This window comes from Anopheles coustani, chromosome 2 (assembly GCF_943734705.1).
Source record: "Anopheles coustani chromosome 2, idAnoCousDA_361_x.2, whole genome shotgun sequence".
NCBI classification, from domain to species: domain Eukaryota; kingdom Metazoa; phylum Arthropoda; class Insecta; order Diptera; family Culicidae; genus Anopheles; species Anopheles coustani.
In genome coordinates, this window is record NC_071289.1 from 85,475,970 (window position 1) to 85,502,961 (window position 26,992).

Below are 26,992 nucleotides of genomic sequence, written 5' to 3' on the forward strand. Positions count from 1 at the left end.
ATTCACCAACACGAGCTATACCGGCCGCGGGCAAAGCGTCGTCCGAGAGGAGGAGTTTCAGCTTAAAGTACTAATCAACTCAATATTGTTCCCACTGTGGTATCATGGGAAGCAAAAAGCTCAGAGATTGTGAACAGTTTAGAAGCAGTGTACGAGTTATAAACAACAAATGGAGCATAAACATGCAAAGAAACGAGCATCGAGGAAGTGAAGGGTAAAATGCAAGAAAAGGATGGTTGTAAATCTGAACATGAAATAAATGAACCTATATAAACAGTGTAAGAAGACAAGGCTTCAAGTTATCATAAGGGCAGTATGTAGTACGAATAAAAAAAACTTTATAATCCAAATAGTAATAAAAGAAGAGAACAGATATCCAAAGCAAACTTCTCCATCGTGATAATGTGTTCTTCCGTATCGTATCAAAGCTTATTTTTGCGCACCCGGGTGCTAATGGATGACGACGCCCGGTGGTGACCAAGACTGTGACGACTCTCACACCTGGAACCAGCAACGTTAGCAACCGGACCATTTCATTTAATCGACTAAAGCCTTGGAACGACCAGATTAAATACGTTCGAAGACACCTCGGACCACTTCACTTTGTTTCGGCAGCGATGCGCACAGAACATTACCGTGGTATTTTTCCACGCCTGTTCGGCCGGAAACGGATCAATGAAAGATAGTCGGTCAACAAAAATTACCATGTTAAGCGTTTAGGTGCGAACATGACAGGACCTCGCTTTTGTTATAATTGTTTAAAATAACAGTGAACATCTCATCTTCCTCCTACCGCCATTCATGTGGGAAATCCGTGTTCAAATTCATTCAAAAGCCACCAATGTGTACACGGGTGATTGGCTTTTCTTTTACTTTGAAACTATCGTTTGTCCAGCCGTGTAGGTCGCGGTTTATTCATACTGCTCATCACCTCGGATGACTGATGAAGTCAATAGACATTAGGCATTTGCAAACAAATTGCAGTTGCATCAGCAAGCTTAGTATTTGTTCAACTGTTCTACACTTCCATGGCTCACAAATGCATGAAATCTTTAACTCAGAAATTTAGGAGCAGAAATCACTTCACGGATTAATTAAAATCCTCTTAATGCCTACTACTGACCTACTGCCTGACCTACTACGACTTCATTAATGTTCAAAATTGTAGTTCAAATGTTTTGGTCGTTACACAGATCATCATGTACATAACGAAGGAAGCATTGTGAGGAACGAATTCATGTGAAAGCTTAGAAATCACAATTGGGCGGAACACTAGCGGTATAATTTAATAGATGTCTCATTATTTCTTTCTCGTGTTAAATAAGACTCAATGAGTATAAATCATTGCTTGTGTTTTAATTTATCATTAAAAATAACCTTAGCCTAGGAAGTTGTTCGTAAGCGCACGTGACTGTCGTGGAATCGCAGTCCACCGATTTTCCCCCCTCCCTACTCTTTGTCGCCTTCCTCGTCCGTCGGTGGTTTCGTGTTGGTCGTCAGGCCGATCACCGTCTCGTCGACACTGGCCGGCACCAGCGGTTCACTGGCGGAGCTGGAGAACGGTAAGCTGTTCAGGTTGTTCTGGTTCAGCAGGACGGCCGCGTCGCTCACGTTGTGCTTGTGCACCTCCACGTACGAGCTGTTCGTTTGCGAAATGTTAACGACCGTGCCGGAGATCGGCAGGGCGGATAGCAGATCGCTGAGGTTGGTCGGGACGGCACCGACGTGCACGGGGGCGATCCCAGTGAACACCTGACCCTGCACGCTGGTTTGAATCGGAACCGGAATGTCCCCGAGATTGATGTGCGTATCGTTGTCGCCGTGGCTGAAGAAGGACAGATCTACCTGCTGGTGGCTGCGGGCGAAACAATTCAGACGGAAACGATCAATAGGACTCTTATTCCTACCACGCGGTATTCGAGAGCTACTTACGTGATCGGTTCATCTCCTTCCAGTGTTTCATTTTCTGGCACATCGGCAAGTATTCCGATTTCATAAACGACCGCTTTGATCACATACCTAATGAAGAGGAGGAAGTCAAAAATCGGAAGGAACCTGTTAGACACAAACTGTCACGCGAAGCAATTGGTGATCCTTACAGTTCTTTAGTGCCGTTTTGGGAACTATTCGACGAAAGCAGAGCATCTTGGGCTTCCTCCAAAGTTGACCCATACTCCATCGGGCTGTAGAGAGAGTTTAGTGGATAGCCTGTGGGATGGTTCTCTTCCGTCGAACTGTCCTGCGGGAACTCTTCCGGCAATGGTCCCGCCCGACACAGCTGTCCAGCACAGCAGACACAGTAGAGTGCGGCCACTAGCTTCCACGAGTTCATTCCTTTCGGTGCCATTTGTTTTGTTTTATTAAACTAAATCAATCACCAAACGCACTTTCGCACGATCAACTCCTTCCAACCGTTGGAACCGGGTACGGATATGTGTGTATCAAATGATCGATGATTTGATCGACTTTCCCTCCGCGAATGTTTGTGCGCGAATGATACCGTCCGTCCTCCGGCGGGATCCATTAGGTCTATTTATACCTGTTTTCGTTCGGTGACCGTTTAGCACTGGAATGTCACCTCCACACTCCGTGGGGTGTTGCCTTTCGGAGGGGATCGGAGGGACATTTAGGGGTGAGCCACATTTGGGAGACGTCATGCTCCGAGCCAAGGCTTTACAGGCAAAGAACTGCGACGGATAGATTACGCCAACATGAGAAAAGAACCGATACACTCGCATCGATTCGCAAGACAGGAAGCGAAGAACACGGTTAACAATTATCGGTTTGAACGACTGTTTACGTCGGGATAATCCGAAATTGTTCGGCGGAAGGGATGAGTGATGGGTCAGTGGTTCATATTGATCCGTAAGCCTTTTAAGCTCTGAGTGAGCAGCAGTCGATCGACGTAAAAATGGTGAATCATATAACCAGCATGCTGCGATCGACGATGGTCCAAAGTGTTAATCAAAGTCTTGATCATCCCTTGAACTGTGATTAGTATGAACAAGGTTTTTATTTGTTTTTTATTCAAAATCCGTAAATATTTGCGCCGCATGGTTCGCTTTGCAGGAATACTCAACCGATTTTAAATTTCTAATTTATTTTGAACTGTCTAGCGCAAGAAGTTAGTAACAGAACTCAGACCAACGGAAAACTGCTCCAGATCATCAGCGCAGGCCGTGACGTATTAGAAATCATTTAGCATCTTATTAGACGGTTTGGATGTGTTAAAACAAGGTGGTAGCAATTAGAAGATGGATTTTGTTTTCTTTCTATTTCGCATGCTTTCCAACGGCGCTTCTATGATGTTATTTTAAAATCTAGCTGCTGGATGTGCTTTCTACTGATTTCGCCATTTTCGCCGAACTGAAAAATGTGTCAACACGTGGCAATGAAACCAACCAACTTCGGCGAACCTCTTTCTTCAAACCCGATAGATGAATCATGTACCGTTTGCATGCAGTTCTGAGCAATACTTTACCGATCGCATTACACCATTGAGTCTTCCGGACAAAGTGTCGGCAAAAAGCACCCTCCCACCAGAGGGAAAAGAAAAAATAAATCAGCACGATGTGACGTAGCAATAAATGAGTCCTTCACGACATGTGACGGTGAAGTTGCTAATTTTCACAACCAGCATCCAGCAACGCCACACAACGGTGCGGAGATGCACGGCGCGGACGATAACGAAACGTTGCCACGACCAATGTCAATCCCAATGGGCGCCCGGTGGTGGTGTATCTTTCTTCGCCTAGGAATATTTTTCCCCTTCCCTTCGTCTACGATCGTTTCCTTTTTTTATTTTTGAGTACCCTAGCTATTATCGACCTTCGAGAGGCATAAAAACGTGGACGATCGTAATGCCTCAATTTAGTTGCAGGAATTTAGTACGATTCTACCCATCGAGAACAGCGGCCAGTGTTGCCGGTGGATAAGGAACTAATTTAAACGCTCTCAATGGCAAGGTCAGCTTTTGTGGTAGGTTTACCGTTTCGTTTCGGGAAGGAAGTGGCGAATGTTTTCTCCCTTGAATTACTAAACTAACGATTTTGTTGGTAATCTCCCTTGGAAACAGTTTTGTTTGGTGCTTGTAGCTGCCAGTGTTGCCATTCCACTTCCGGCTGACGAAACCACCGGTCTCGGTGCGGCGTTAAGCAGCATTGCCCACAGTGTGGTCGTTGTAAGTGAAGATGAAGCCCAGCACAATGTAAGCTCCACGGTGCAGGCGGACGAACCGGCACCAGTGAAGCTGGAGTCGGCGAATGTGCTTCCCTCACTGGCGCTCATTGCGATCACGCCCGAGGCACACAATGTGCTGGCAGAAACGGAGAAGCTCGTTTATGAGAATGAAACCGATTCGAAAGGAGTCATTAAAATAACGGTCGTAACACCGACTGCCGTCGTCGAAGCGGACGATTCAGGGGAGCAATCAACGACGGAGTCTACGGAAGGTACTACGCTTGCCGATGAAGGTACAACACAGGTAACGGAAAGTGAAACGGAAGTTACCACCGATATTGCGACGACAGAAGTAACTTCGCACTCGACCACTGTATCGCACGAGCTCACAGTGATCGGTATCGATCAGCTGGACAAGCAAAAGGAGGAGGAAATCAAGAAGACGATCAAGGAAGTTGAAGCCATGCCAGTGATCCTAACTACGGGAGTGTAAGGAACTTTTGATTCCGTCTGTTGTTTTTTTTAATGTTCCATTTCTTTGCAAAACAATAAACCAAAATATCACACCTCGCTCGTTTACTCTTCCGTCGCTTTAATTAACCTTAATTCACACCCTAATACCTAGACCGTAGCGAAGCAGGAAATCAGATTGTCGGGTATTGTTCCTTCCTTACGAAGCATCCGGAAGGTCGCCACTGGAACCGGGCACAAGCTGCAAGGGTAAGATGTATATTCCAAAACATATTAACAACAGACGTGTATCGGTACATGAATGGAAAGAAACCACAAGCAAAACAAACGACAAACCATCGTGATGTTGTTTCCGTTCAGCAGGATTTGGTCGAGTTTGGTTATCCGCCTGCCCTCCGGTGTGTTCTCGTACTCGGTCACGTCCTCCAGTAGCATGTTGACGAAGTCATCAAACCCAAGCAGAGTTCCAACGATTTCCTTGTCATTTTTCATGATGATATGTATCCGTGAACCGATACATTTATCGACCAGTTCTGAAAAAAGGATATCAATTCAATCGAAGTGGCGTCTTCAACAACACGCACAGTGTGGCTGTTCCCTGAGTGCGTTGTTTGCTACTTACCCAGGGGTAGAAGTGTCGATTGATTCGCTACCGAGGTCTGGGCCATTTTGAAGGTAGTTCGGTTTTTTCCTGTTGCTATTTCCCCTAAAATTCTATAATCTGCCCTTCTACAAAAAGCGCGAAACACCCGAGAAGCGTGCAAACGAAATACAATCCGACGCCGGTAAAAATGTTTGTTTATGAAACGCAGCTGACATCCGCCAACTGTCAGCGCAGTGTCTGAATCGAGCTACACACTGAGCAACAAGGTTGCTATAGAAACGCTCTGTAGGAAGCACGTGGCGGGAGTATTTGAAAATGTACGCAAATTAAAAATTGTCTCAAAAGTTTTTCATTCCTTTGTTGGCCTCTTTAGTAGCGAACTTTCTCAGAATTGATGTTTTTAATGTAGAAAATTTAAAGATGTTGTTCCATTATACGATGAACGTTGCACCATCACAACGGTTTACTCCAAACATATTCGAAGCATTATAATTTAAAAATTAAGAATAACAACTTTTACTTGTTTTATTTCCTGTTACTTGCGCACGTCTAACGTCCCTTTAACAATCCAGGAAGACAATCGGCTTCTACAATTAGTTGAAACATCACGGCACGGATCATGCGCATTCGCACGCTACCGGAGAGCAAATGTCGCGAAAAGTGCGTTCGGTTTGTCATCCGTCGGGGTAATGTCTCGTGGTCGGTTGGATCGGGCCTTTGGCCAACCAGCAGGGGGGCATTATCTCGCCAGCGGCCGGACCGTACGGATGGCACGTTAGCTAAGTTTTTTTTATTGTTTTCCTCCACTGTCTCGTCCCGTGCCATCCAAAAGGGGTTTCCCGTTTTGTCTGCAATCATTTCCGCCATCGGCCGGAGGAGCGGCCGCTGATTAGGAAAGGAGTCCAGCTGTATAATCTAGACGATCCTGTGTTATCGGTCCTTTTTTTGCAGTGTCATATCGTTAGTAGCATCCTTCCACCGCACCTTCGAGCCAAGCGGGGCATTTAACTCAGCTAACCAGTTCGTGTGGCAATCGTTTTCGTCTTTGTTGGTTTCCATTGTACTCGGAGTACATAAAAAGTGGATGAATCGTTTGGGGAAAAAATGGCGACCTCCATCGTGAGTTCAACAGTGAAGGATTAATTGTGAATGCCAAAATCCTTAGTTGTGCAATTTTTCCACCAGTAGTGACACACTGTAGTGCATATCAAAAGTACTGAATCATCAACCACGGAACAAATCAACTACATCAGTTCCACCGTCGCAAGAGCCTCGTGTTTATCCGAACCAGGTGTTCCTGGATTATTTGCTTCCCTTCATCCTTTTAGCCCCGGTGGTCCTCCAATATGGCTCTTCACCACGGGCCCATCGTGCCCTTCGTCGGGACATGTGTACAAGCTTCCAGTCACCTGCTTCCAGCCCGCACGCAAACGCACACACACACCGAAGAGGTTGGCGCGTGTTCTCCTGAGGCGGCGCATCAAAAATCGATAGCGGAAAAGTGGTGGATTTAAAAGTTTCGAGTGTTGGAAAAAGAAAACAAACGAACATGAAGTAAGGCAGGAAAAATCGATCCGTATCGGTTGCGTGATAATTCGCGTCCTCCTCCACCGTCTCCCCGGTGGATCAAACATAGGTCGGGTGTATCCTGTGTATACTAAAATTCTGCAAGTATTATAGTGGTGTTTACTTGAGCTTCGAGTGTCGAGTGTTTGAAATCCAGAGGCTTTTAGAAAACAAGTGCCAAAATTGCCATTGGACTGCCAGTATATATACACACACACACTTACACACATAAACACCAAGAGGAACACATTCCGAAACCCCGACCTTCCATAAAGGATGCTTTAGAAGAATCGGAAGATATCCCCGGACGAAGCAGAAGGTGAACGCAGCTGGTGACAACGAACCCTATCCAGCGTTTGATCACTTACTCGAAAAAGTAGTAGCTATATTTAGTGGTTTCTTGGGTACGGGTCTCGAAAGCTCTACCTGCCACTCTTCCTTCCTCGGTGTCGTTCAATAGCAGTCGACGGAGAGCACACCATCGGCAAGATGAACCCCGACCGGAACAGTCGGAAGTATCGCTCCGGAAACAATCTGTACAGCGATGACGAGCTGGAATTATCATCGGTAAGTGATCGGCTTGGGTGGAGGATGGTGAATGCACTGCGGAACATTGCGCCGTTTTATGTAATCAATTGGTCCTAGATACGACACTTCCGTCCAATTAATGCTCGAGAGACGAAGGGGCAAAGAAAATAAAATCCCATCTTAAACAAGGAATGCAGTTTGCAATCACTCGGGTACAACACTGGCGCGCGCAACGTAGAGAAACGATTTGGTTTTTGCACGTCGTGCTAGAACTTAGTTTTGCCTCTGCAGCGTGATGTTCGCATTGGAAGGGCCCGAGCAGCGGCAGTGTCTCCGGAGGAAATCGTTTCGATTGCGATGCTTTTATGCTGATGTCATGCGGGGTTTCTTTTTTCGTTCAAGCAGCTTCTTTGCACTGAGCGAGGTAGTTAGTATGCAGTGGGTGTTTGCGCACGGAATGGAAGAACGCGATGCTTGCCAACTAGGAAGAAATTAATTAACATTCTCATTTGTTCTGCTGACGCCTGCTTAGATTCCCCCGTGGAGATTGATTAAGCTTTGTCAACAATACCGGGCGACAAATCACCTCATGATTTATTGGACATTGAGCAACAGTGCACTTCAATCACGGGAAGTTTAGTGCTATCGTTGGTTCAAAGTTAAAAGCTAAACATTTTTTTTGTGAAACTTTAAGAGACGGCCGCGCATAGAGATCTCTTACCTTCAATGTCATCCACACAAAATGCTTGCAAAGGAATTACATATTTCGTTCGATGTTTTTAGATTACAAAGCCTACTTTGTTCCATAAACATGCTTGCAGTATTTATAAAACTAAATTTTATGATTTGAAAAGTAAAACAACAGATGAAATTAATGTGCCTTTAATAAGAACATACGAACAAACCGAACACAATGCAGTACTGAAAAAATTCTCAAGAATTTTAGAAGAATATCATCAATTTTAAACAAGCATGTTTTAAAAGTTGTTTACTACTTAATGTTCCTCAACTTGAGCAATCGATTTTGTCATTACAATAGAATTTCTTTTGGATTATTCAAATTGGAAAAAATCGCTTCTTCTTCTCTCCGAATTGGCGACGAATAACTAAATCATCTCTTTAGTATTTTTCAAATAGCGGTAAAGAAGCTATTTCAATGAGCGTTTATAAATAAAAGGTGGATCAACCTCAATCCCGATTAATGTACTTTTATACGGGAGAAAAAATGGATGCCATTTTAATAACGGTAAAATCCAAGATCAAGTCGGATGGCTCACACATCATTCAGATTTTGCCTTTCAGTTTCGAGCGATTTTATTCTCGCCATGAAGATGGATCGACGATTTTCTATACTCTACCGGATTAAACCTATCTTTTGCCTCCGGCTTTCGATTTTCTTTTCCACCATCCACAACCATCCACAACCGTAGGTGCTGGTTGTGAAGACGTTTTTCATGCTTGTTTGCACGCCCGCGTGGTTTTCGTCCTTGTCGTCATATTCGCAAAGTTCCCCTTCCCATACACCGTGTGGGGGGGAATTTTGCCCTATGACCCGTCCATTGACACTTCAGCCCGTATGTATGTATGTGTGTATGTTATGTCTGTATTTACAGACCGCTGATCGGAAGCACAGTACCTTTATTCACTTGCAACCTTTGGTTGGCACCCCACTTCTTGTGCCTACGGCTACGTAGGATATACGGCTTTTTCGTGATCGAAATGCTAGCAAGATCCGTGACATGCCAGTTCTCTGCTTTGCTATTGAAAGTATGACCTATCATTTCCCCAACGGTGGTTTAAACGACGGCTCACGTGACATCGGAACCCTTCACGTGGCCCGCCCCCATCATCGAGGATTATACTTTCTTATCTTTCTCTCTTCCTGCCGTGTGAAAAAGGAATAGTCAAACAATTTGGTGGGTAGAATATGGATTTACCTATTACTTCTTGTATACGTTCTCCAAATGCGTGGAAGCTTTTTGTGTGGTTAGGAAAAACAAGCAAACCGTAGCTAAAAAAGCAAAAAAAAACACACTTTCATATTGTGAATGTGCAGAGAGAACAAGGAGGCGCTAAAGTCAACTCGGAAGACCCCCGAACCCCGCCGCCATTCCCGATGCAATGCAGTTGTAGTAGCAACAACAACGAAAACAATCGAAACAACAGACAACAAGAGACTCCTTCTTTTCATCAATGGAAAAGCTTCGACAAACCACAAGACATGGTTTAAAAGCCACCAGCATAGGGGGCGTGCGCCCTCTCGTCCTCTCTAAGCACAATGGCCACTTCAAGCATAAGGAGCAACGGCGCCCCAAGAAAGACAAAATTCGCATGGTGAAATCAGCGGGGGACGGTGGAGAGCAAGAGCTGCAGCAAAAATAATCATCAAAAGAGCTCCGGCATTTGTGGGTGCGCCTTTCTGCACCGATGAGCTCACTTGCCGGTTCCGGGAACGTGTTTCATAGACGCGACAACAACGACCCTTTTGCCAGGCCATACGCCAATGGAACAAAAAAGCATATACACACAGATACTTCATTGGAGATGCTGTTGTCTTGATGATCTTTATAATGGGTGTGCGATGCAACTATGCGGGCACTCTGAGAGATTGTGCACGTGGTCCGACACCTGTAGGAGCAGCGCCATTTGAGGGGGCGTGCGTGCAATTTATGAGAAAGCATCAGCATGATTGAAGTTTGCAAACGAAAGAGGCAGGCTACATGCTTCAGACTGCGGACAAGTGTGACCCACTTTAAATAATATTTTTGATAAATATTTGCTTTTTCTCGGTACCAGCAATATGTTTGCTTTTCTTCTGTAAGAACTGGCAAAGAGAATCAAGATGCTGAGTGTAGCATTTTAAAATAAATTTCCTCTGTGCAAGGGTTAATGAGTGTAGCCTTTCAACCAAAGACTTTGGCATTTCCTTCCATAGTTCTTATCCCTAAATGGGAAATGGCTGCAAGTCGTGGTTTAATAAAATTCATGAAGTTAATTGTGGAGGCTATGATAGACGATTTAAAGATCACCAACGGATTGTCAGAGCAAGAAAGAAATTCCAGTGGTGTTCTTTGTCTCGGAGCCGATCTATGCCTATACTCGATACCCCCATCTTTTTTTAGTTGGTCATATGTAACAATGTAAAATATGTACTGAAATTGAATATATACAGTATTCTTCAGGCATTAAATTCTTTTGATTTGACATGATTGCTTGGAATATGTTACCCTACACACTTGATTAGTTATTATAGGAATCAGGCATCCATACCTTGTTGCATATTCCCAACTTCTGTGCAAGCCTGAGCTATGTCCAGACGAGGTTCGGCAATCTGTTGATAGATAGGTGATCCACACATGTGCTGATATTAATGTAATAAACTGCAATTGCTGCGGAAAAGCCTTTAAATTTGTCTTGGAAGAATGCAGAAAAATCCAACAAAAAATATTCGAATTAAAAACACCCTTTCAATGAAACGAGACATGGTAATAACAACACGTGCCAATGTTCGGGTTTCTAGCGGTTGAATTATTGTGAAAAAGTAAAATTATTTCTCCTTTCATCGTATAACTAACAGGTCATTGAGATGAGAACAGGTCATCCACACTAGGAAAAGATGGACCTTTGAATTCCTTCAAACAAATATAGTTTTGCTAATTTATTAGAGATTAGAGAAACGATTAGTTTACTAAGCTGATAGGTTTTGATCTGACCCTCAGTTTTGAAAATTTGCACGATTGGCTCAGTTTTAATGATTCCTCAACAATTGGATGTTACAATTTCTTTTCATCTCTATCCGCATTTAAAATGTTTGAATTGTTTCTCTTTTTTATTGTTTTCTTTTTCCTAGTCGCAGGTGTTGGAAAAAGTAAAACCCGACCGCGTAACGTCGACGAAGCCGGACGAGGACCGACGGCGGCGTACGATCATCGTTGAGAAAAAGAACGGCTCGTACGGCTTCACGCTCCAGAGCTACGGCATACACTACAAGAAGGAGCAGGAGGTCGAGGTGATCACGTACGTGGACTACGTCGAGTACGATGGCCCGGCGTACCGGGCCGGGATGCGCGAGGGCGACGTCATCCTCTCGATCAACGGTTACGATATGGAGAAGGCCGAACACAAGGATCTGGTCAACTTTATCAAAAACTGTGATAATCGAATGCGCATGGTGGTGCTGTTCGAGGACTGCTGTCGGAAGGTAGGGCAAATACGACATCGTTGGATAGTTCCCTCCCTTTAATCACGATACGATCTAATTTTCCAGGTTGAACTTCACCTCAAGTACATCCAGCTGCAGGATTTGCTCAAAAGTAAAATGGCCGATCTGGAGCGGATTTGCCTACGGGAGCGTGAGCTGCTGGAGGGAAAGTGGAAAACTCACAGCCTGCCAGCGAGAAAGAAAGCAACCGCAGCGTCGGGAGACGACGCGGATCCGGGCGCGACGACCGACGTCGAGTCCGGCTCCGGTCCCTCCTTTTGCCGTCCAGCGGCGTCGACAGAGGACGTCAAGAAGTTGCTTCGACAGAAGACGTACATAGTTCCACCGCCGGCTCAGTTTATGCTGGCCTACCATGTAAGCTAGGAGTTGCTGGTCGGTGCTTTTTCGGCTTTTTATGATGTATAAGAATGGCTTTGTTTTCCAGTGCCTCGATAGTAACTACCGCTACGTAATACATCCCTCCCAAGCCGGAACCATCACCAGCGCGAGCTGCGATACTGGTGGACCGGCGGACTACACTACGTGCGCCCAGCCGGGCAATCCAACTGCGGCCAAACTCTGCAAGGACCATCAGCACATGATGCGCGGTTCGTCACTCGACAATAGCAGCCTCGGTGGCTGCAACAAACAGCAGCACCAACCGGCGGCCTCGCCGACGAAAAGTCTTCATAACTACGACACCAAAGCAACGAAATCCGGCTCGTCCCGGCGCAGCGGCCACCTGCACGGGCACTCGTGCAATCCATGCATGGGCCACTTCCTGCGTAGCAGCAGCAGCGATAAGCAAAGCCGCGGTGCCACCGGTGGCGAGAAGGACAATACCAGTCTCGACGCGTACGATCTCGCCAGTCCGTGCTGCGATCCGCAGTGCGTACCGTCGCGCCGTAAGTCCAAGCACCACAAGGACCACCACCACAAGCACAAACACCGGGACCGAGAGAGTAGCGCCGGGGGAAAGGATCGTATTCCCCGACCGAAGTCACAGCCACATATCTCACCGCAACAGCAGCAGCATCATCAGTCACACCCGCAACACCAGCAACAGCAGCCACAGTCCCAGCCTAGCTATCTCTATCGCCACAAAGATAAGCACGTAAGTTTCGGCGGCTAGTGGGTCGGTATCATGCACGCTTTCGTAGACTGTCCTTTTTTCGTGCTAAATATCCTTCTTCTACCATTGTTAGACATAATGATGGTGTAAGGTTCTCTTTACACTCTGTCGTTTTGCTAGGGACAAAACAATAGAACACCCAGGTTGTATGCATTCAATTTGAATTTAACTTGTGTCCAGAGTCATAATACTATTCGATCACAGTAGGCTCCCGTTTATCCGTAGTAAAATGTGGCACGGTAAACCCGGATACGAAAATTTCGTAGATAATCCGCAAAATGTTCAGAAGATCCACAAAACAGTACAAAGATTTTTACTAAAAGGATTACTGTGTTGTATGTTTAAAAAATTTAGCAAAATGATTGAAGTCCATATTTAAACACAAAGTTTCCTAAAACTCACAAAGTGCCTAACCGACTCCTAGGTATTCTAGTATTAGTTCTCAACTAAAGAGGCATTGAAATCTTCCTCGTAGATCCTAAGAATTGGCTAGAAACAACATCTAATCCTTCAACCATTTCCCCCAACACCTCACCGACACACAAACACACACAATACCGCTTTGCATTTCCAGGATCATCACCATTCGAAAGTGTATGACCTAAACGCTAGTCTCGCCAGCCATTGTAGTCTCCATTCGTGCACCTCGAGCGAGTTCAATCAGGCGGCCGAGCATTCACCGGCATCGTACAGCACCTCCATCAGCACCGACACGCTGTACTGGGAGCCGCACAGCGAGTCAACCACGGTCTCCGGTTCCGGCTCGGTCCACAAAAAGCCCCCGGTCGGTGGTTCCATTGCCAGCGGTGCCGGTAGCAGTGGAACGCTCGTCCCCGTCGGAGGCGGACGACCGCCGCACACGCACCAACATCACTACTACATCCAAAAGTACGTCCATCCGCACCACGGAGGGCCGGCGGTGCAGCTCCAGCAATCGCAACAACAAGCAGCAGCTCAGCAGCTGACCATGTATCCTCCGCCACCACCACTGCCGGCGGTGCACAAGCCCAAATCGTGGGACAACCTCGCCATGAAGGGCTACGGTGGGTACGGCTACGGGTACGGTTACCTGGAAGTCGGAGGTGGTGGAGCTGCAGCTGCTGGTTTAGCCAAACCGGCCACCATCCTGCCGACGGCAACACGCACCCAGACCACCATCACCATCCAGCACCGGAACTCGATCCCGAAGAAGAATGGCTACGAGCGTTATTCGGCGTTTGTCGACGTGGAAAACTATGCCCCACCGCCGACACAGTTTCTCCAGGAGACGACCACCACCACGACGACCATAACAACCAAATCGACGGAGAATCTACTGGGACCGTACAATCACTCGGACTCTAGTCTGACCTGTGACTGCCTCGAGACGGCACCGTTGACAGGGAGTTCTGGCGGCACGTTGGAGCTCGTGCACGATAAGGCCGGCTATTACTCGACCCTCGGTGGATCCGGTTCTAGCAGTTCCGGTGGGGCGCCCATGGGTGCCAAAAAGTCGGCTAGCAATCTCACAGAAATTGCCCGCCTTTAGAAGACATTCTTGCTTGATCCTTATACTGTTTCTGCTTCAGCAGAGTATTGGCCAGAGTTTTCCAGGGAGCTCTAGAAGTGTCGATGGCGCACGATTTCAATCCCATTGTGCCACACCGTTCGGTTAGAAGAAAGCTTCCAAACAACAATACATTCTTCCCGTCATGATAGTTTTGTACGGTTGGCAAGGTTACTGATAGGAGATCCTTTTTTCTATTGAAAGTTGTAAGCGTTTAAAATGACGATCGACCAGGTTCGGTTCAATAGTTGCTGAGGGAAACTTTGTAGTGAAATGTTCGTCTTTATGTTGTGTTCAGCGTAGGTGCGTTTCACTGCTTTTAACCAATCAAATCAAATAATACTCAAAACTGCTCGTCCATTAGTTTGGTCCGGGGAACGGTAGCAGTGGTCTGGGTGGCAGGAGACTTTGAAACCGTGTGAACATCGGGTTAGGATTTCAGGACCCCTATAATGGAACAGTTTTTCATTTCACTCTGTCAACGCGGTTACCGTAACTCGCTGCAAACAACTATGGCAAAAACGGTGTGTTTTCGTTACGGTTGAAAACAAATGAAATCCTCTTTGCCACATTTATTCTAGTCCGCGGTATAAATGATCCTATTTGCAGAAGGCAAGAGTTCAAAACAAGAGTAGCGACCATCAGAGTAGGTCGATAAGACGATAACACTCAAGCGCATTTTGCTCAGCATTTAGTAGAGTATAGGTTTAATGGCGCTTCAAACGGCGCGTTTGGCGGAAGGATTATGCAGAAGGAAGGAAAAGCAATCAGTGGATATAGTAAAGAGCACTGAGAGAGCATATGGATTAAGGAGAAAGAACCAAGGACTGCAAAAAGAGGTGCCACTCCGGCACGGATGGCAGGGAACGAACCAATATCGTAGGATGGTGTTGGAATTTGGGAGCAGTATGTACTCGCTGTACTATGTGTTTAGAATGAGATTATAATAAAATGCATCAATCTTACAAAGGATACGGAACATATGCGCTCACTTTGGCGCGGAAGAATAATTTTCCGAAATGTGTATGTTATCTTTCGTTAGTTCGTGAACGGAATGTGAATCAGGTTTATTTATTTATTCAAACAGTTTAACAAGTTGTAGGGGTCTGTCCTCAATTCTTCTCCATTGGAACGTGTTGATATATTCTATAGCCCTACCTACGGCACCACGCGCGATCGATGGCCTGGCAGTAAATATAAGTAGTTCGCTAACGGTTGATGATCAAAAACATATCAATCTCACTTGTGGAGGAGCTTTACCGATGGCTTTTTGTTATGTTTTGGAAATGTAAGATCTATTATAAAGAGTTTTTTTCATTTAGTAAGGCTAGAGATAATTGCTTCGATCCAAGATGAATGGAACATCTTTTGCTTGGCGCGCGTTTGATCCGCGTTATTGTTTGCTCTATTTTCGACCTGCCGGAAGCGTACGGTACTGTAAGCTATTAAAAGTAGATTCTTCTTTAGTTTTAAATATCTTGATAAAAATTTCGATCTTTCGATTTGTTAATTATTAAAGTTTAGAGATTTGGTGTTTCCGTTGTAGCTTGTTTTCTTCTTAATTTCGATGGAAGGCAAGAACGAGATTCAACATTTGTCTCTTACGCTAAAACTGTTGCACTTTCGTGGACTTTCGTCGACTTGCTCCAGTATTTCTCTATGGTTAAGGTTCGCTATTTAACGGGTGAAAAATGCATCATTTCACATCTGCCTAACATGGGGCAATTTATGTTTATCTGCTTATGTATTTACCCCTTTCAACCTTTTAGTAAAATGGTTAAATGTTTGTCTCATTTGTTGTTGTTCCCTTCTAGGCTCAAGCAGTTCCAGATTTTTATAATGTCATTAATAAGCAATTAACGATATCAATCCACTCGATCGTAATTGGTCCAGTTATAGGATAATTGGTGTTTAGTTGGGTCATTCTGTGTTGCCCACTGACAGTTTACTACTTTTAATCCGATCCGATTCCGATTCAGATTCGTTTATTCAGTATGCTATTATAATTCATGTATTTATTTTTAACTGTTAGAGAAAAGAAACGACTTCTAAAAGTCTTCGCCCTGCGATAATGATCTATGGATTTGCTTTGCGGGTCGAAACGATGATCATATGAGACAAACATAAATATTAGCTCAGTTCATCTTCTAAACAGCAGCAATTTCTTTTAAAACTCAAAAGATCATCAAAGCTTCTAAATGAAACGTAGAATAGTTCGATTACTATACGATATTTCCCTTTCGCTTCCCGTAGTTTTAATGGAATTTGGGAAGGAACAATTGGTTGCACAGCCAAGTGGTATATCGTATCTCTTACATGTCTAATAACATTGGGTGGATTCGCCTTTCCTGAACGAACGATCCTATATTCCCACTTTTTCGTTTGTAGTACGAAGTGGCAATTTTTTGTTGGCAAAGGGACGGCAAAAACAAAATACTTTCAAAGTTTGTGATGTGTGCTGCAGTACGCGGCATGGTGAGATAAGTAAATGATGATAGAGAGACAGTGGGAAAGAATTCTTTTGAAGGAGAATAACCGTAGGATGAAATGATGAACTCGACTTACTCTCGCTTTTTCCTCGGAAGCATAGGCAGGGCGCCGAAGCAGCATCTTTCCTTCCTCGCTTAGACACAGCAAAACAGCAGCCCGCAAAGATACTCGATGACGCATGAAAACGGCGAACCATACCTTCGTCATTCGAAATGGATCCGGTTCCAGCGTTCCTGGTTGTGGAGGAACCGGGCCGAATCGCGGCTGCTGCCATCGTCGAGGAAGTTGTTCGGCGTGCTTGTGACGATCTTGCAATGGTACTTCTTCGAAAACTTGGACAGCACATACTTCCGGAAGTTCAACTTCGGCTTGATCGAGCGAAGGTTGAAGCGCTTCCGCTGAAACTTTGGTTTGCGCACGGACGAGACCGTCTCGGTACTAGGCGAGGGTGAGCAGCCGCCACTACCGGAACCGTCGCCAACACCCGCGCCAAGAAGATTACGAATAGACGTCGAGCTGTCGCCAGTCGATGGGACGCGTTCATCTCCGAAACGCAACTCCCGGCGAGCGGATTGATGATGATGCTGCTGATGAATCCGGCGCGGGAGTGAGCTATCGAATCCGAAACTAGACCATGCGGACGTCGTTTCTACGCCTCCTATCAGCTGATGCTGCGGACTCTCACCGGTCGCGGCCGTTATGCGATTCACATTCCTCAGGGCCTTCTTAAGCAGGGGAGACGGTTTCGTGAGCTGTATCATATTGCCACTACCGCCACCACCACTGTTTCCTGCGCCGCGTCCACTCGTCGAAAGTTCGTCGAAAAGATCACTCAGACCGGGCGAGCAGGGGACACACTGGATGCTCGGGTCGGCGGCCAGCTTCCGCACCAGACTATTCTCCTTTTCGATCGCCTGCCACTTGAGCAAACACTCGCGACTGTGACTGTTCATGATGTGCTTCGGTAGGGCGGAAATGTAGTAGAACAGGGCGCCACAGTACGGGCATATGTTACTCTCGCAGAACCGGATGCTGGCGTCTGGCGATCGGACAATCTTCTCCAGATCCCGCTCGTGGTTCTTCAGCAGGTGATGTTTAAGCGTAAACTCGAACAGGTACTCGTCGGCACAGAACGGGCAGTGAAAGTATTTGGACGTGGTGAGCAATATTTTGACGATGTTTTTCACCAGCAGATTGAGATCGCTCTTCTGGCAACTGGAGTTGCCCGTGATGCTGCCATTGGCAGAATCCATGCCGTTTGATTTTAATTTACGCCAACTAATTTATCCACACAAACTACTTCTCCGCGCAAGAAACACTCGAACGGCTAATGCTTTCCCAAAGTTGCCCTGCATGGAGCAACGAAAAAGCTGGGGAAAACGGCTAAAATTCGGTCAATTGCGATCTCCCGATACTCGTTCCAGGTCTTCGGGAGCTTGGAGAAAGTGGTGCAACGAAAGCAGCTCGACACACTCACAACATCCAGTCAGTCAGTCAGTCAGTCGGTCACTCGATCGATTCAAGTGTAGTGCATGTCGTTACTTAGGTGCCACTAAAAAAACGCAACGCTGTGTGTGACCACTGAAGAGAGACGAAAAAAGCATCACCATGATTGAATTACGTAAAGCAACAACTAACATTTCCTACATTGGACACCTACGAAGGACACCTACCGAGTGTAGCTCTCACTGTGCGTAGCCGTTATTGATGAATTTGATCAAACCAAATTGGCAAATTAAAAAAACTAAAACCGCAAGATGCAGCTTATCGAAAGACTGTTTGTGTTTTTCTGTTTCATTTCATTGCAATTAGTGTTGACAGAATCGGGATTCGGAAGATTTGAAGATTCGATCCCTAGAGGTATTCCAAAGATTCGAATCCCATTTGACAGATTCTAAAGATTCGAATCCCATCTGACAGATTCTAAAGATTTGAATCCTATTTGACGGATTCTAACGATTTGATTCGATTAGGATTCGAATCAGATTTGAGTGGTTTGGGACTCGATTTGATTCGATTCTGACTTGTTCCTAAACTGTTTGAATCGACTCACAATGATGTGAGTCGAATTAGTCACATAAATAGTCGATCTAGAGATTTCCTGACTAGTCGATCTAAAGAGAGAAAAATTGCTGGAATCTTTTTTTTACCTAGAAATACAGTAGAATGTCCATTATCCGAGTTGTTCTACCCAACCAAACCCATTTCATCAGGACCAGACCATTTTTACCGAATTCTGAATCGGATTCTGGGGATTCAGATTAGGATAAACAATTTCCAGACCGACATTGATTTGTTTACATGATGATGATGATGATGATGATGATGAGTCCCACCGCCTACCCTTACATAGGTTTGAGAGGGACGAAAGTATCTTGCGATATTAAATATAAATCATCAAACGAGAGGGGGCATTTGGGCATTACTCTCCAGAACAATCGTATCCAACTCTGCTCCATTCATACAACGGTCGCCAAATCGGCACAAGGAGGTACATCTTAGATTTCCCAACTAGCAAAAGGAGACCACTTTCCGGAGTAGGGCAGGTATTTTCGCACAGTTTTGGTTAACACCGCCAGCTATCAAGGGTTGATAATGTGGTGAAACCCACCAGTACTACTTAAGGGACCTGATTTTGTTCCTTGCATACAACGGTCCCAAGCAATCACATCGAAAGGTAAATCGCCGAGTCCCCCAAGGTTAACGAGGCACCACCTTCCGGAGTGTAAAAGAATATTTCTGTTCTGTTTGTAGTTCCCACCGCCAATTACCATTGGTTGATAATGTGGCGCCACTATCAAGAACAGAAAGGGACCCAACTACAGCTAGATGTGTAGATACCAGTGGCGTCTCGTTAGAAAATGAGATGGTTGTGCACCTTCAAAAAAAGTAATACCTTCTTAGGTAAACCATATAACGTGGTTTATTAGAACCAGAACGACACGACACACGAGGCCGAATTTGGTCAGGATGTTAAGTGAAAGAATAGTTTGAGGAACCGTGAATGGTCTATTTAGTTCTGCAATCTTTAATTGCTACTAAATGGATCTACATGAAAAAACGAGTTTAACAGCTCCTCTACGATACTCAATATTGATGTATAAATTTACTGGTAATTTCACGCTAAATAGAACAATTGCATGAACAATCTTTCGAATGAAACTGTGTGCACCAGCAGTATTGCCCAGTCCAGCGTGCTTGCTTAGACATTTTTTAATTAGCTTCAAATTGTTGGCTATATTTGCGTGTTCGTTTCTTCGATTTTATTCCAAAGTTTTATTTTCTACCAAATTTACTTCACGAACGTCAATATCTACTCGATAAATATATCCGCGGTTAGTCAATGTCTGTGAATCAAATTCTTATTTGGCAAGTCAGACTCACATCGGGTCCGGCCTGGTTACAGTCGTGTTGTTTGAATACAATTAGAAGAATAATGTCAACTATATTGATATTCTTATGTAAATCATTCATTGAATTAAACACATCATATGAAAAATCGGCATTAGATGAGCATGTATGATATGACGGATTGGGATTCGGATTCGAAGATCCGGATCTCAGAATGGATTTGAATCGAAAGATTCGAATCCCCGTAGGGATTCAGTTTTCCCATCACTAAATGCATTGCAGTGAAGCGTAAATTGAAGTATTTGACAATTCACTACTTTTCCAAGATTGCTTGAATGAAGTTATTGGCTGCCACAGAGCTTGGTAAAATTAACCTTGGTTCCCCAGATTTGAAACAAAACCAACGGTATTTAACGGTCGTGGCTCGAAAAGTTTTCCCGAATTATTAAATTTGACTGATTGTTTTTTTCTAAAACTAATCTTTGTTATTAACACATGAAAATGTGTATACAATGTAAAGAATAAAACAAGAAATCCAAAATAAGCATTTTTTTGTTCACTTTTTAGCTTCCACACAGTTTACGAAAAAGGGGAAAATTGTAATAATTTGTAAATAACTAGACGCTATACGTATCTACCATTTACATGCATTTTTATTATTAAAAAACAGTTCTTCCATTTCTGTATGAATGAATGAAATATTATTGTTTGTTATCAGTAAGCACTGGAAATGTGATACAAAAGAAAAAAAGTGACGGAAAGCCAAGTACGGTTTACATATAATCTTTTACCAGCCGTAGATATTTGTCTACAGTCGCCTGTGGATGAAATAACAAAAAATAAGGTTAAAATTGCGCAAAGGCAACAAAAATAGAACAATGTTCAATCCTCCTACCTGTGAACGGTTTGGCGAATTTTCCAAATCATAATACAGGCGCTCGTACAGCGTCAATGGGAAGGCAACATGATGGCAATGGCCGGGCGTGAAGTACCGTTTCTTGAACAATTCCTCCATACAATCGCAGGCGTCCTCTAGGAAACCGTGGCTCCAGTAGGTTCGAACCAATTGCACCGGACTATGCTCGAAGCACCAAGTTCGAAGCCACAGAGGAACACTTGCGCCGGATGATACAACATTGTTGAGAACTGCGAGATGCGCATCGACAGCCAAATCTTCCGGCTCGTTCCCAATAATGTGCTGTAAATAGTTCCACGCCGTGGACGCGCCGTCCTTGCCGACCGGAATGTCCGCCAAACAATTCTCATGCAGCCAGCTGTTGTCGGTGTTGTCTGCGCTGGTAGATGAAGCTGACACACACGCTTTTGCCAGATGACCGTATACCGTGGCCACCATCGCAGGCACACTGGAGTGCGCTAGTTGCAACGCTTGATTATACTTCTTTCGGTGCAAAAGAAGCGTTACCAATTCTTTCGGCTTCATCGACGCGAGCAGCTTGGAGTCGTCGGCGTTCTTTGCAAGGCAAAGGATAGCTTGTACGATCGTTAACCGCTCCTGAAGTTTTTCTACGTTGAGCACCGCTGGTTCAGCGGAAAGGCTCTGATGGAGATAATTTCCGGGTTAATTTAAAAAATGGATCCCCTTACACGCTGCACAAAACACTAGGACGATAAATACCTGCGCGTCATTGTTGCTGTTATCGTTCATAGGGCGAGCTACCCACGCTCGCCACGTGGGTAAAGTGGCAAGACAAGAGATACATTTCAGCAGCATCCGGAAGTGTAGTTGTAGGTGTTCACGTGAAGTGTTTTCGCTAATGTAACGCATCGCACCTTCAAACGCAATATCAGCAGCTGTAAATAGAACATAATATGTACGATAAGTACTGAATGACTGGAGCATATGAATCAATCAGAGCTTACCATCGCGCATGAAATGTTTTCCGACGAAGAATGCGTACAAGAAATCGTACCGCAGGCCGTCCTCCATATCTGAGGTACGTGCATTCATGGCAATGATGTCAGTGAAGTCCTTCAGGTGACCGCGAGACGGAAGCATCATTAGCCGACCCAGGTCCCCATTCGAAAGTAGCAAGTTGATCAACTGACGCAAGCAATCCTTCCTGCGTGCCGGATCGACGTTTTCCCATAGCGACTTGTAGGCCTCCTTATAGCGACCCAACGTCATGTAGCTGCAGAATTCAATGTTCTGTAACATTGCCTAAAACGATCGATGGGGAAAAATCGTAAGAATAACAGCTTACTACCCATCGTTTAGTGTGAACGTGGTCGGCTCTGACTCTTACCTGCCGCTCCGGTTGTAACGTATGTTTCAGGGCGATTTTCACCAGCACCGGAACAACATCGTGTGCGCCGTACAGCTCAAAAAGACGAATGACCTGTAAAAAGTACGTGGACGCGATTTCATACGGCGACACCATGCGCTTCTCTCCGTTTGCATAATGACAGATAAACTTCAGCAAGAATCGTTCCTTATGGACTCCCTCGTGTGATTTCAGGAAGAGATCAAGAGCTTTGAACGTATCGCCATCGAGGAGAAAGGCTTTGGCTTGGATGAAGCTTCCTGTGAAGTAAAAAAAAAACAAGGATTTATATTTATTTCAGTCGGTTTGTGTACGCTGGTGAGACTTACTAGAAAATCTGTTCGTTGGACACCAGTCACCCACCAGCTCAACGTAGTTATCGATATGGATCGTAAGTGCGCTTTCTGAAAGCCACTCGCCGAAACGAAAATCGTCATGCATTGGGGACCTAAAATGGTAGATGAAATAAAATTAAAAATGGCCAATGGTTAAACACACTCGCTTTTTTAAGTCTTACAAGTGCGTGATGATGACGTTTGCTTTTTGCGTTAACGAAAGCATCGAACAGTTGGGAATTTCATCCAATGGCTCATCCAATGTACTTCCTGGATGCCAAGGTTCCCGAGATTGTTTGTAGTATAGGCGACACCTGGCGTACGCCTGCAGTAAAGTGAGTGGAGTGTTTCGTTGGCTGGGTGGATAGGTGGAGACTATTTCGTTTCTGAAAATGGCAAGAATAAGTTGAAAGAATCAAAGTTAAGATATTTTCTGGTTTTCCCCGTCTTCAGCAGATATGGCAACAATCTAACCTTCCGCGGGACCAATCCAACTCCAGACGCGTGTTAGCAATCCAGCTCATCGCTTGATAGGAACGCAGCAACGTTTGGATACGTGGCTCGAGTCTGGCCAACATCACGTTAACCATTTCGTTCCGATAGTCGCATTGCATCGTTCTAATAAGATGCTGCAGCACAAACAGATTGCGCAGCATTGTGTAACGTAATTCGATAGTCTGTTTCGTTGTCTCCAGGGCTAATTCGCTGTAAAGGTGCGGACCGGTGAAAATAGACAACCCACCAGCATAATTCTCCTCCCAAGCTTGCTTCAAAAGTTCCGAGTTAGGTTTAGAAGTGGGCGTTAGCAAGTCAAGCAAACTATAAATGGCTTCCAATAAATCCAGCTTCTTTGCCCCAAACTTGCGAATTGTATCCTGTGGAGAAAAACATTTCATTTAACTCTGATCCTCTGCTATAAACAGTTCATCACACACATTTATAGTGCTTAATCTTCATAAACCATGAAGTGAAACTTACAAATGCAATAAAATGATGTTGTGCGGCACCGAGTTGCGACAGATCATCCGTTTGAACATTGTCTTCATCATCCGCTTCAGCATCAGGTTCAGGTTCAGATTGAGACATCATTTCCTGTGATTGCATGTCAGCATCTAGGTCATCCTGCAACTTTGGAACAGCTGCGAGGAGCTGCTGCTGCTGGAGAAAGTTGCCAAGCTCCAGCTTTTCATCCTGGCTCAGAGTTTGCTCCAGTGTTTTCAGCGAACTGATAAGCAAATTTGTCCCGTCGTATGTTTCGGCTACTGCTTGAGGTTCTGTGCTATAAAATGCTGCCTCCAGATGATCGCACGAGCGAATAAAGCTGACAACATGTTTGCGAACCAGGCCAACGGCAAAACTGGTTGCCTCACCGCCCATTTCCTCGCAGAGAAACAAACCAATGGGACGAGAAGACTCTTCACTGTACTGAACGCAGTAGCGATAAAACTTTTCCCACAGCTGATTCGATGTTTCCAGCAGCTTTTCCTCATCGCAAGGTCCATTCCGCTCCATAGCGACCTGTTCCTTCCGCAGCTGCCTCTTGATGCAGGCGATAACGTCCCGCTTCAATCGCAACATGCTGCCAATGACAGGGCTTCCCTCACGACCGCTTATATCCTGTTTAAGCATCTGGAAGAAAAGAGGATCAAATTTTAACCTCGTACGTACGTACATTGTTAAAGACCGCGTAGCTTACCATAAGGGTCTTTTTAATTGCAACGGGGGGGAAAAGTCCCGAGTTGAAAATGCGTTTGCAGTAAAACTCGGACAAATCGATACCATCTGCCTGCTCCAGCAGATCATCATCCACAGCGCTTGCCGTGGCCACCGGTTGCCAATTCATTTTCCCCATTTTGCCTTGAACGGGCAGCTCGCAGACGAGTGTTTGCATTTCATTCTTGGCGTTGCACCACAGCGTCCAGAGGTTGTACTCGCACAATTGGAAATCGATCAGATCAAATGTCGGCGCAAGAACAGTGTACACATTCTGCAGTGTTAGCGATTCAGTACCGGACGTCACCGTCGGCCGAAGGATGACAAATTCGGAAAATGTTTTAAAGGACACGTACAGTCCGACCAATGCATTAGATCCGCGAGAAACGCAACTATGAACTGTAACGAAACCCAAATGTAATCAATTACCCAGCTGCGCACGCCGTTTTCAACCATTTAAACTTACAATCTTTCCTACTACCGCTGGTGTACTTGCTCAGATATTCGGTGGTTAGAAGCTGCCCAGAATGCAGCCAAACGCGTAGTGCGCCGTCACGATGGACGGTGAAAAGAAGTGGCTGATCCTCCCGGTTGGGCGCTGTAATGCAGCACATCGTAACAACCTGCGACTGGTTGGTACGGTTCGTACTCCACACGGAACCAATTTGTTCGATGAAGTTGGCTACCGATGGCGTTTGGCACTCCAGCTTCACAAACTTAACTTCCGGCTTGTCACCTCCCGAACTCATCGTTCCGAGATGCAGTGAATTGGCCGTAGCAATGGCAAACGAGCTGCTGTTTTTACCGGCGCAGTGTACAGCCGTGGCCATCGTAGGGACCGATTGACCTGTAAAACAGAACATTTAGTTAAAAAGAACGTTAAATTCGCTGCACACGCTTGTCGCGCGATACAAACCAATATTATTGATGAAATTATAGCAATTCATCGGATCCGTTATGACATGTTCGTTGAGCGTAAACAGCACTGAATCCTGTTCAGTTAGTAGAATGCTATCGTTGCTCGATGGACGTTTAATGGGAATCCGATGAAAGGTAGTTGTTGTAACGATAAGCATGAAGAGGTTCACATCTTTGTCGATGTCCACCGATAGAATTGGACTGCCTTTGAAAATTATTTTCACTTCATGCCAAAGGTCATTTCGATGCAGACATGTCTCGGATAAGTAAATGGTTTCTCTCAACGTACGCCTGAAGTATACGTACAAAGACAGATCAATTGTTTGCTAAATTATACCAAATCACCTAGTAACTGCAGTATCGAATGAACTTACCAGTATATAAACCGTGCGCCATGTTGGCGTTCTACATTGGACCCTTGAAGAATGAAACCACCCGAGTGCTCGGATGTTTTCGAATCAATCAACAAAGTCGGATATCCTCCTTGAATAAATGAATGCAATCGTAAGTTTTAGCGGAAGTTAAACAAGTAATCAGCATCCAACCTACCACACGTCACATCGATGGTTTTTCTTTTCAGCTCAATACTCTGCTTGAGGAGAGGAACTTCTTTGAACTGGGTAATAGATAATGAATCCATGTTGGACCAACTTGCTTAGATGGATTTTTCAGTTTAGAGAAAGCTGTTGAAGCTAATTTACGAAGCGAATACACAGCTCAACGCAATAGTGCGTGCACTAGACTTTGTGTTGTGAAAAATCTGCCGGTGTTTTCAGCGGCAACGCCAACTTTGGCATGTGTCAGAACTAGTGATGAGAACTTCGGAATGGATTTGCGATTTCACCCGACTCCTTCTTCCTCAAACCGCATCCGAATCCGGAAGAATGCTCGATTCGACTCCGGATGCGCCAGCGAATCAGTTTTGATCCGTTGAATCCGGTTTGAATCCAGTTGAATCTGGTTTGAATCCGATTGAAACCGGTTTGAATCCGATTGAAACCAGTTTGGACTCAGTTGAATCAGGGAGTAACCGGATGAATCCGGATGAATCCTGTTAAATCCGATTGAATCCAATTTGAGCCCGGTTAAATCTGGTTTGAATCCGATTTGAATCTGGTTTGAATAATTTGAATCCGGTTGAATCCACTTGAATCCTAATGAGTCCGGTTGAATCCGGAGACGACGGAAAGACGGATGCAATCTTTCAATGCAATGAAATAGAATATGACACTTCAGGCGAAAGTGACAGTCATTGCAATATTTCTGTGCGTATTTCATTGCAACTAGTGTTGCGTCAAGTAGCTCTTTCTAATGATCAGAGCGAGCCACTCTCGCTCACCTTGTTGAACGGAGCGCGAGGTACCTTCAGAGGTACCTCTTTGGTAACTCTACCGAGAGCTAGCCACAATCGATCAATAACGGGACCCTCCAGAGGTACCACTTTGGTAGATCTGCCGGACACTGCAGAGCGCTACAGAGCGCTAGTCACAATCGCTCGATAACTATCCCGTTATACCGAAGAGCACGCTTCCAGTGCTCCATAGCGCGAAGTGCGTTTCGCAGGGAAATTCGTACTCGCTGTGAAAATCGCTCGTCAAAGAGGTACCTCTTTGTCCAACTACGAGCGCAAGGGTGCACTCAGTTAAGTGAGTGGAGCTCTGGAGGTACCTCTTTCG

General features: G+C 45.1%; 6 protein-coding genes across 8 annotated transcripts; 2 read left to right on the forward strand and 4 right to left on the reverse strand.

Moving 5' to 3' along the window:
- Positions 1 to 1,341: 1,341 nt before the first annotated feature.
- LOC131263945 (uncharacterized) lies at positions 1,342 to 2,455 on the reverse strand. The gene is made up of 3 exons (XM_058266231.1): positions 2,100 to 2,455; positions 1,933 to 2,019; positions 1,342 to 1,855 (listed from the first exon to the last, which is right to left on the reverse strand). Exons 1-3 carry the CDS (start codon positions 2,345 to 2,347, stop codon positions 1,450 to 1,452), a joined length of 741 nt encoding a protein of 246 aa, XP_058122214.1. The 5' UTR covers positions 2,348 to 2,455; the 3' UTR covers positions 1,342 to 1,449.
- A 1,424-nt stretch (positions 2,456 to 3,879) lies between these two features.
- On the forward strand, positions 3,880 to 4,749 carry LOC131263358 (uncharacterized). The gene is made up of 2 exons (XM_058265545.1): positions 3,880 to 3,978; positions 4,076 to 4,749. The coding sequence occupies exons 1-2, from the start codon at positions 3,958 to 3,960 to the stop codon at positions 4,670 to 4,672; spliced, it is 618 nt and encodes a 205-aa protein (XP_058121528.1). The 5' UTR covers positions 3,880 to 3,957; the 3' UTR covers positions 4,673 to 4,749.
- Positions 4,748 to 5,464, reverse strand: LOC131263359 (U6 snRNA-associated Sm-like protein LSm5). The gene is made up of 3 exons (XM_058265546.1): positions 5,273 to 5,464; positions 4,987 to 5,183; positions 4,748 to 4,891 (listed from the first exon to the last, which is right to left on the reverse strand). The coding sequence occupies exons 1-3, from the start codon at positions 5,316 to 5,318 to the stop codon at positions 4,850 to 4,852; spliced, it is 285 nt and encodes a 94-aa protein (XP_058121529.1). The 5' UTR covers positions 5,319 to 5,464; the 3' UTR covers positions 4,748 to 4,849.
- Positions 5,465 to 5,954: 490 nt separating this feature from the next.
- Positions 5,955 to 14,585, forward strand: LOC131262977 (uncharacterized). Its single transcript, XM_058265087.1, has 5 exons — positions 5,955 to 7,387; positions 11,199 to 11,549; positions 11,616 to 11,924; positions 11,995 to 12,663; positions 13,256 to 14,585. Exons 1-5 carry the CDS (start codon positions 7,310 to 7,312, stop codon positions 14,207 to 14,209), a joined length of 2,361 nt encoding a protein of 786 aa, XP_058121070.1. The 5' UTR covers positions 5,955 to 7,309; the 3' UTR covers positions 14,210 to 14,585.
- Positions 14,586 to 15,263: 678 nt separating this feature from the next.
- Positions 15,264 to 18,424, reverse strand: LOC131262397 (uncharacterized). Of its 2 annotated transcripts, XR_009178221.1 has the most exons (3): positions 18,391 to 18,424; positions 16,793 to 18,298; positions 15,264 to 16,685 (listed from the first exon to the last, which is right to left on the reverse strand). XR_009178221.1 is itself a non-coding variant. In XM_058264391.1 (2 exons), the coding sequence occupies exon 2, from the start codon at positions 17,968 to 17,970 to the stop codon at positions 16,921 to 16,923; it is 1,050 nt and encodes a 349-aa protein (XP_058120374.1). In that variant the 5' UTR covers positions 17,971 to 18,298; positions 18,391 to 18,424; the 3' UTR covers positions 15,264 to 16,920. The 2 variants fall into 2 exon arrangements, 1 of the variants encoding a protein (XP_058120374.1); XM_058264391.1 differs by having other exon boundaries at positions 15,264 to 18,298.
- Positions 18,425 to 20,701: 2,277 nt separating this feature from the next.
- Positions 20,702 to 26,079, reverse strand: LOC131262679 (nuclear pore complex protein Nup160 homolog). 2 transcript variants are annotated; one of them, XM_058264733.1, is made up of 14 exons: positions 25,866 to 26,079; positions 25,691 to 25,799; positions 25,315 to 25,607; positions 24,865 to 25,245; positions 24,382 to 24,797; positions 23,664 to 24,314; positions 23,160 to 23,560; positions 22,868 to 23,071; positions 22,680 to 22,798; positions 22,333 to 22,610; positions 21,950 to 22,247; positions 21,705 to 21,880; positions 20,964 to 21,626; positions 20,702 to 20,886 (listed from the first exon to the last, which is right to left on the reverse strand). In XM_058264733.1, exons 1-14 carry the CDS (start codon positions 25,954 to 25,956, stop codon positions 20,842 to 20,844), a joined length of 4,125 nt encoding a protein of 1,374 aa, XP_058120716.1. In that variant the 5' UTR covers positions 25,957 to 26,079; the 3' UTR covers positions 20,702 to 20,841. The 2 variants fall into 2 exon arrangements, with proteins under 2 accessions (XP_058120716.1, XP_058120715.1); XM_058264732.1 differs by having other exon boundaries at positions 20,964 to 21,629.
- Between the last annotated feature and the right edge of the window lie 913 nt (positions 26,080 to 26,992).

What these genes read in the sequence shown, in the direction of transcription:
- LOC131263945 (XM_058266231.1), bottom strand. Translation starts at nt 2,347, where the DNA reads ATGGCACCGAAAGGAATGAACTCGTGGAAGCTAGTGGCCGCACTCTAC. An exon ending in CAAAACGGCACTAAAGAACT is followed by an intron (nt 2,020 to 2,099) that starts GTAAGGATCACC and finishes CCTCTTCATTAG; the next exon opens with GTATGTGATCAAAGCGGTCG. An exon ending in GAAGGAGATGAACCGATCAC is followed by an intron (nt 1,856 to 1,932) that starts GTAAGTAGCTCT and finishes TTTCGCCCGCAG; the next exon opens with CCACCAGCAGGTAGATCTGT.
- LOC131263358 (XM_058265545.1), top strand. Translation starts at nt 3,958, where the DNA reads ATGGCAAGGTCAGCTTTTGTG. An exon ending in TGGCAAGGTCAGCTTTTGTG is followed by an intron (nt 3,979 to 4,075) that starts GTAGGTTTACCG and finishes CCTTGGAAACAG; the next exon opens with TTTTGTTTGGTGCTTGTAGC.
- LOC131263359 (XM_058265546.1), bottom strand. Translation starts at nt 5,318, where the DNA reads ATGGCCCAGACCTCGGTAGCGAATCAATCGACACTTCTACCCCTGG. An exon ending in ATCGACACTTCTACCCCTGG is followed by an intron (nt 5,184 to 5,272) that starts GTAAGTAGCAAA and finishes TCCTTTTTTCAG; the next exon opens with AACTGGTCGATAAATGTATC. An exon ending in ACGGAAACAACATCACGATG is followed by an intron (nt 4,892 to 4,986) that starts GTTTGTCGTTTG and finishes TTACCCTTGCAG; the next exon opens with CTTGTGCCCGGTTCCAGTGG.
- LOC131262977 (XM_058265087.1), top strand. Translation starts at nt 7,310, where the DNA reads ATGAACCCCGACCGGAACAGTCGGAAGTATCGCTCCGGAAACAATCTG. An exon ending in ACGAGCTGGAATTATCATCG is followed by an intron (nt 7,388 to 11,198) that starts GTAAGTGATCGG and finishes TCTTTTTCCTAG; the next exon opens with TCGCAGGTGTTGGAAAAAGT. An exon ending in ATCGCCACAAAGATAAGCAC is followed by an intron (nt 12,664 to 13,255) that starts GTAAGTTTCGGC and finishes TTGCATTTCCAG; the next exon opens with GATCATCACCATTCGAAAGT.
- LOC131262397 (XM_058264391.1), bottom strand. Translation starts at nt 17,970, where the DNA reads ATGGATTCTGCCAATGGCAGCATCACGGGCAACTCCAGTTGCCAGAAG.
- LOC131262679 (XM_058264732.1), bottom strand. Translation starts at nt 25,956, where the DNA reads ATGGATTCATTATCTATTACCCAGTTCAAAGAAGTTCCTCTCCTCAAG. An exon ending in TAATTTCATCAATAATATTG is followed by an intron (nt 25,246 to 25,314) that starts GTTTGTATCGCG and finishes TCTGTTTTACAG; the next exon opens with GTCAATCGGTCCCTACGATG. An exon ending in ACAGCAACAATGACGCGCAG is followed by an intron (nt 21,630 to 21,704) that starts GTATTTATCGTC and finishes AATTATCTCCAT; the next exon opens with CAGAGCCTTTCCGCTGAACC.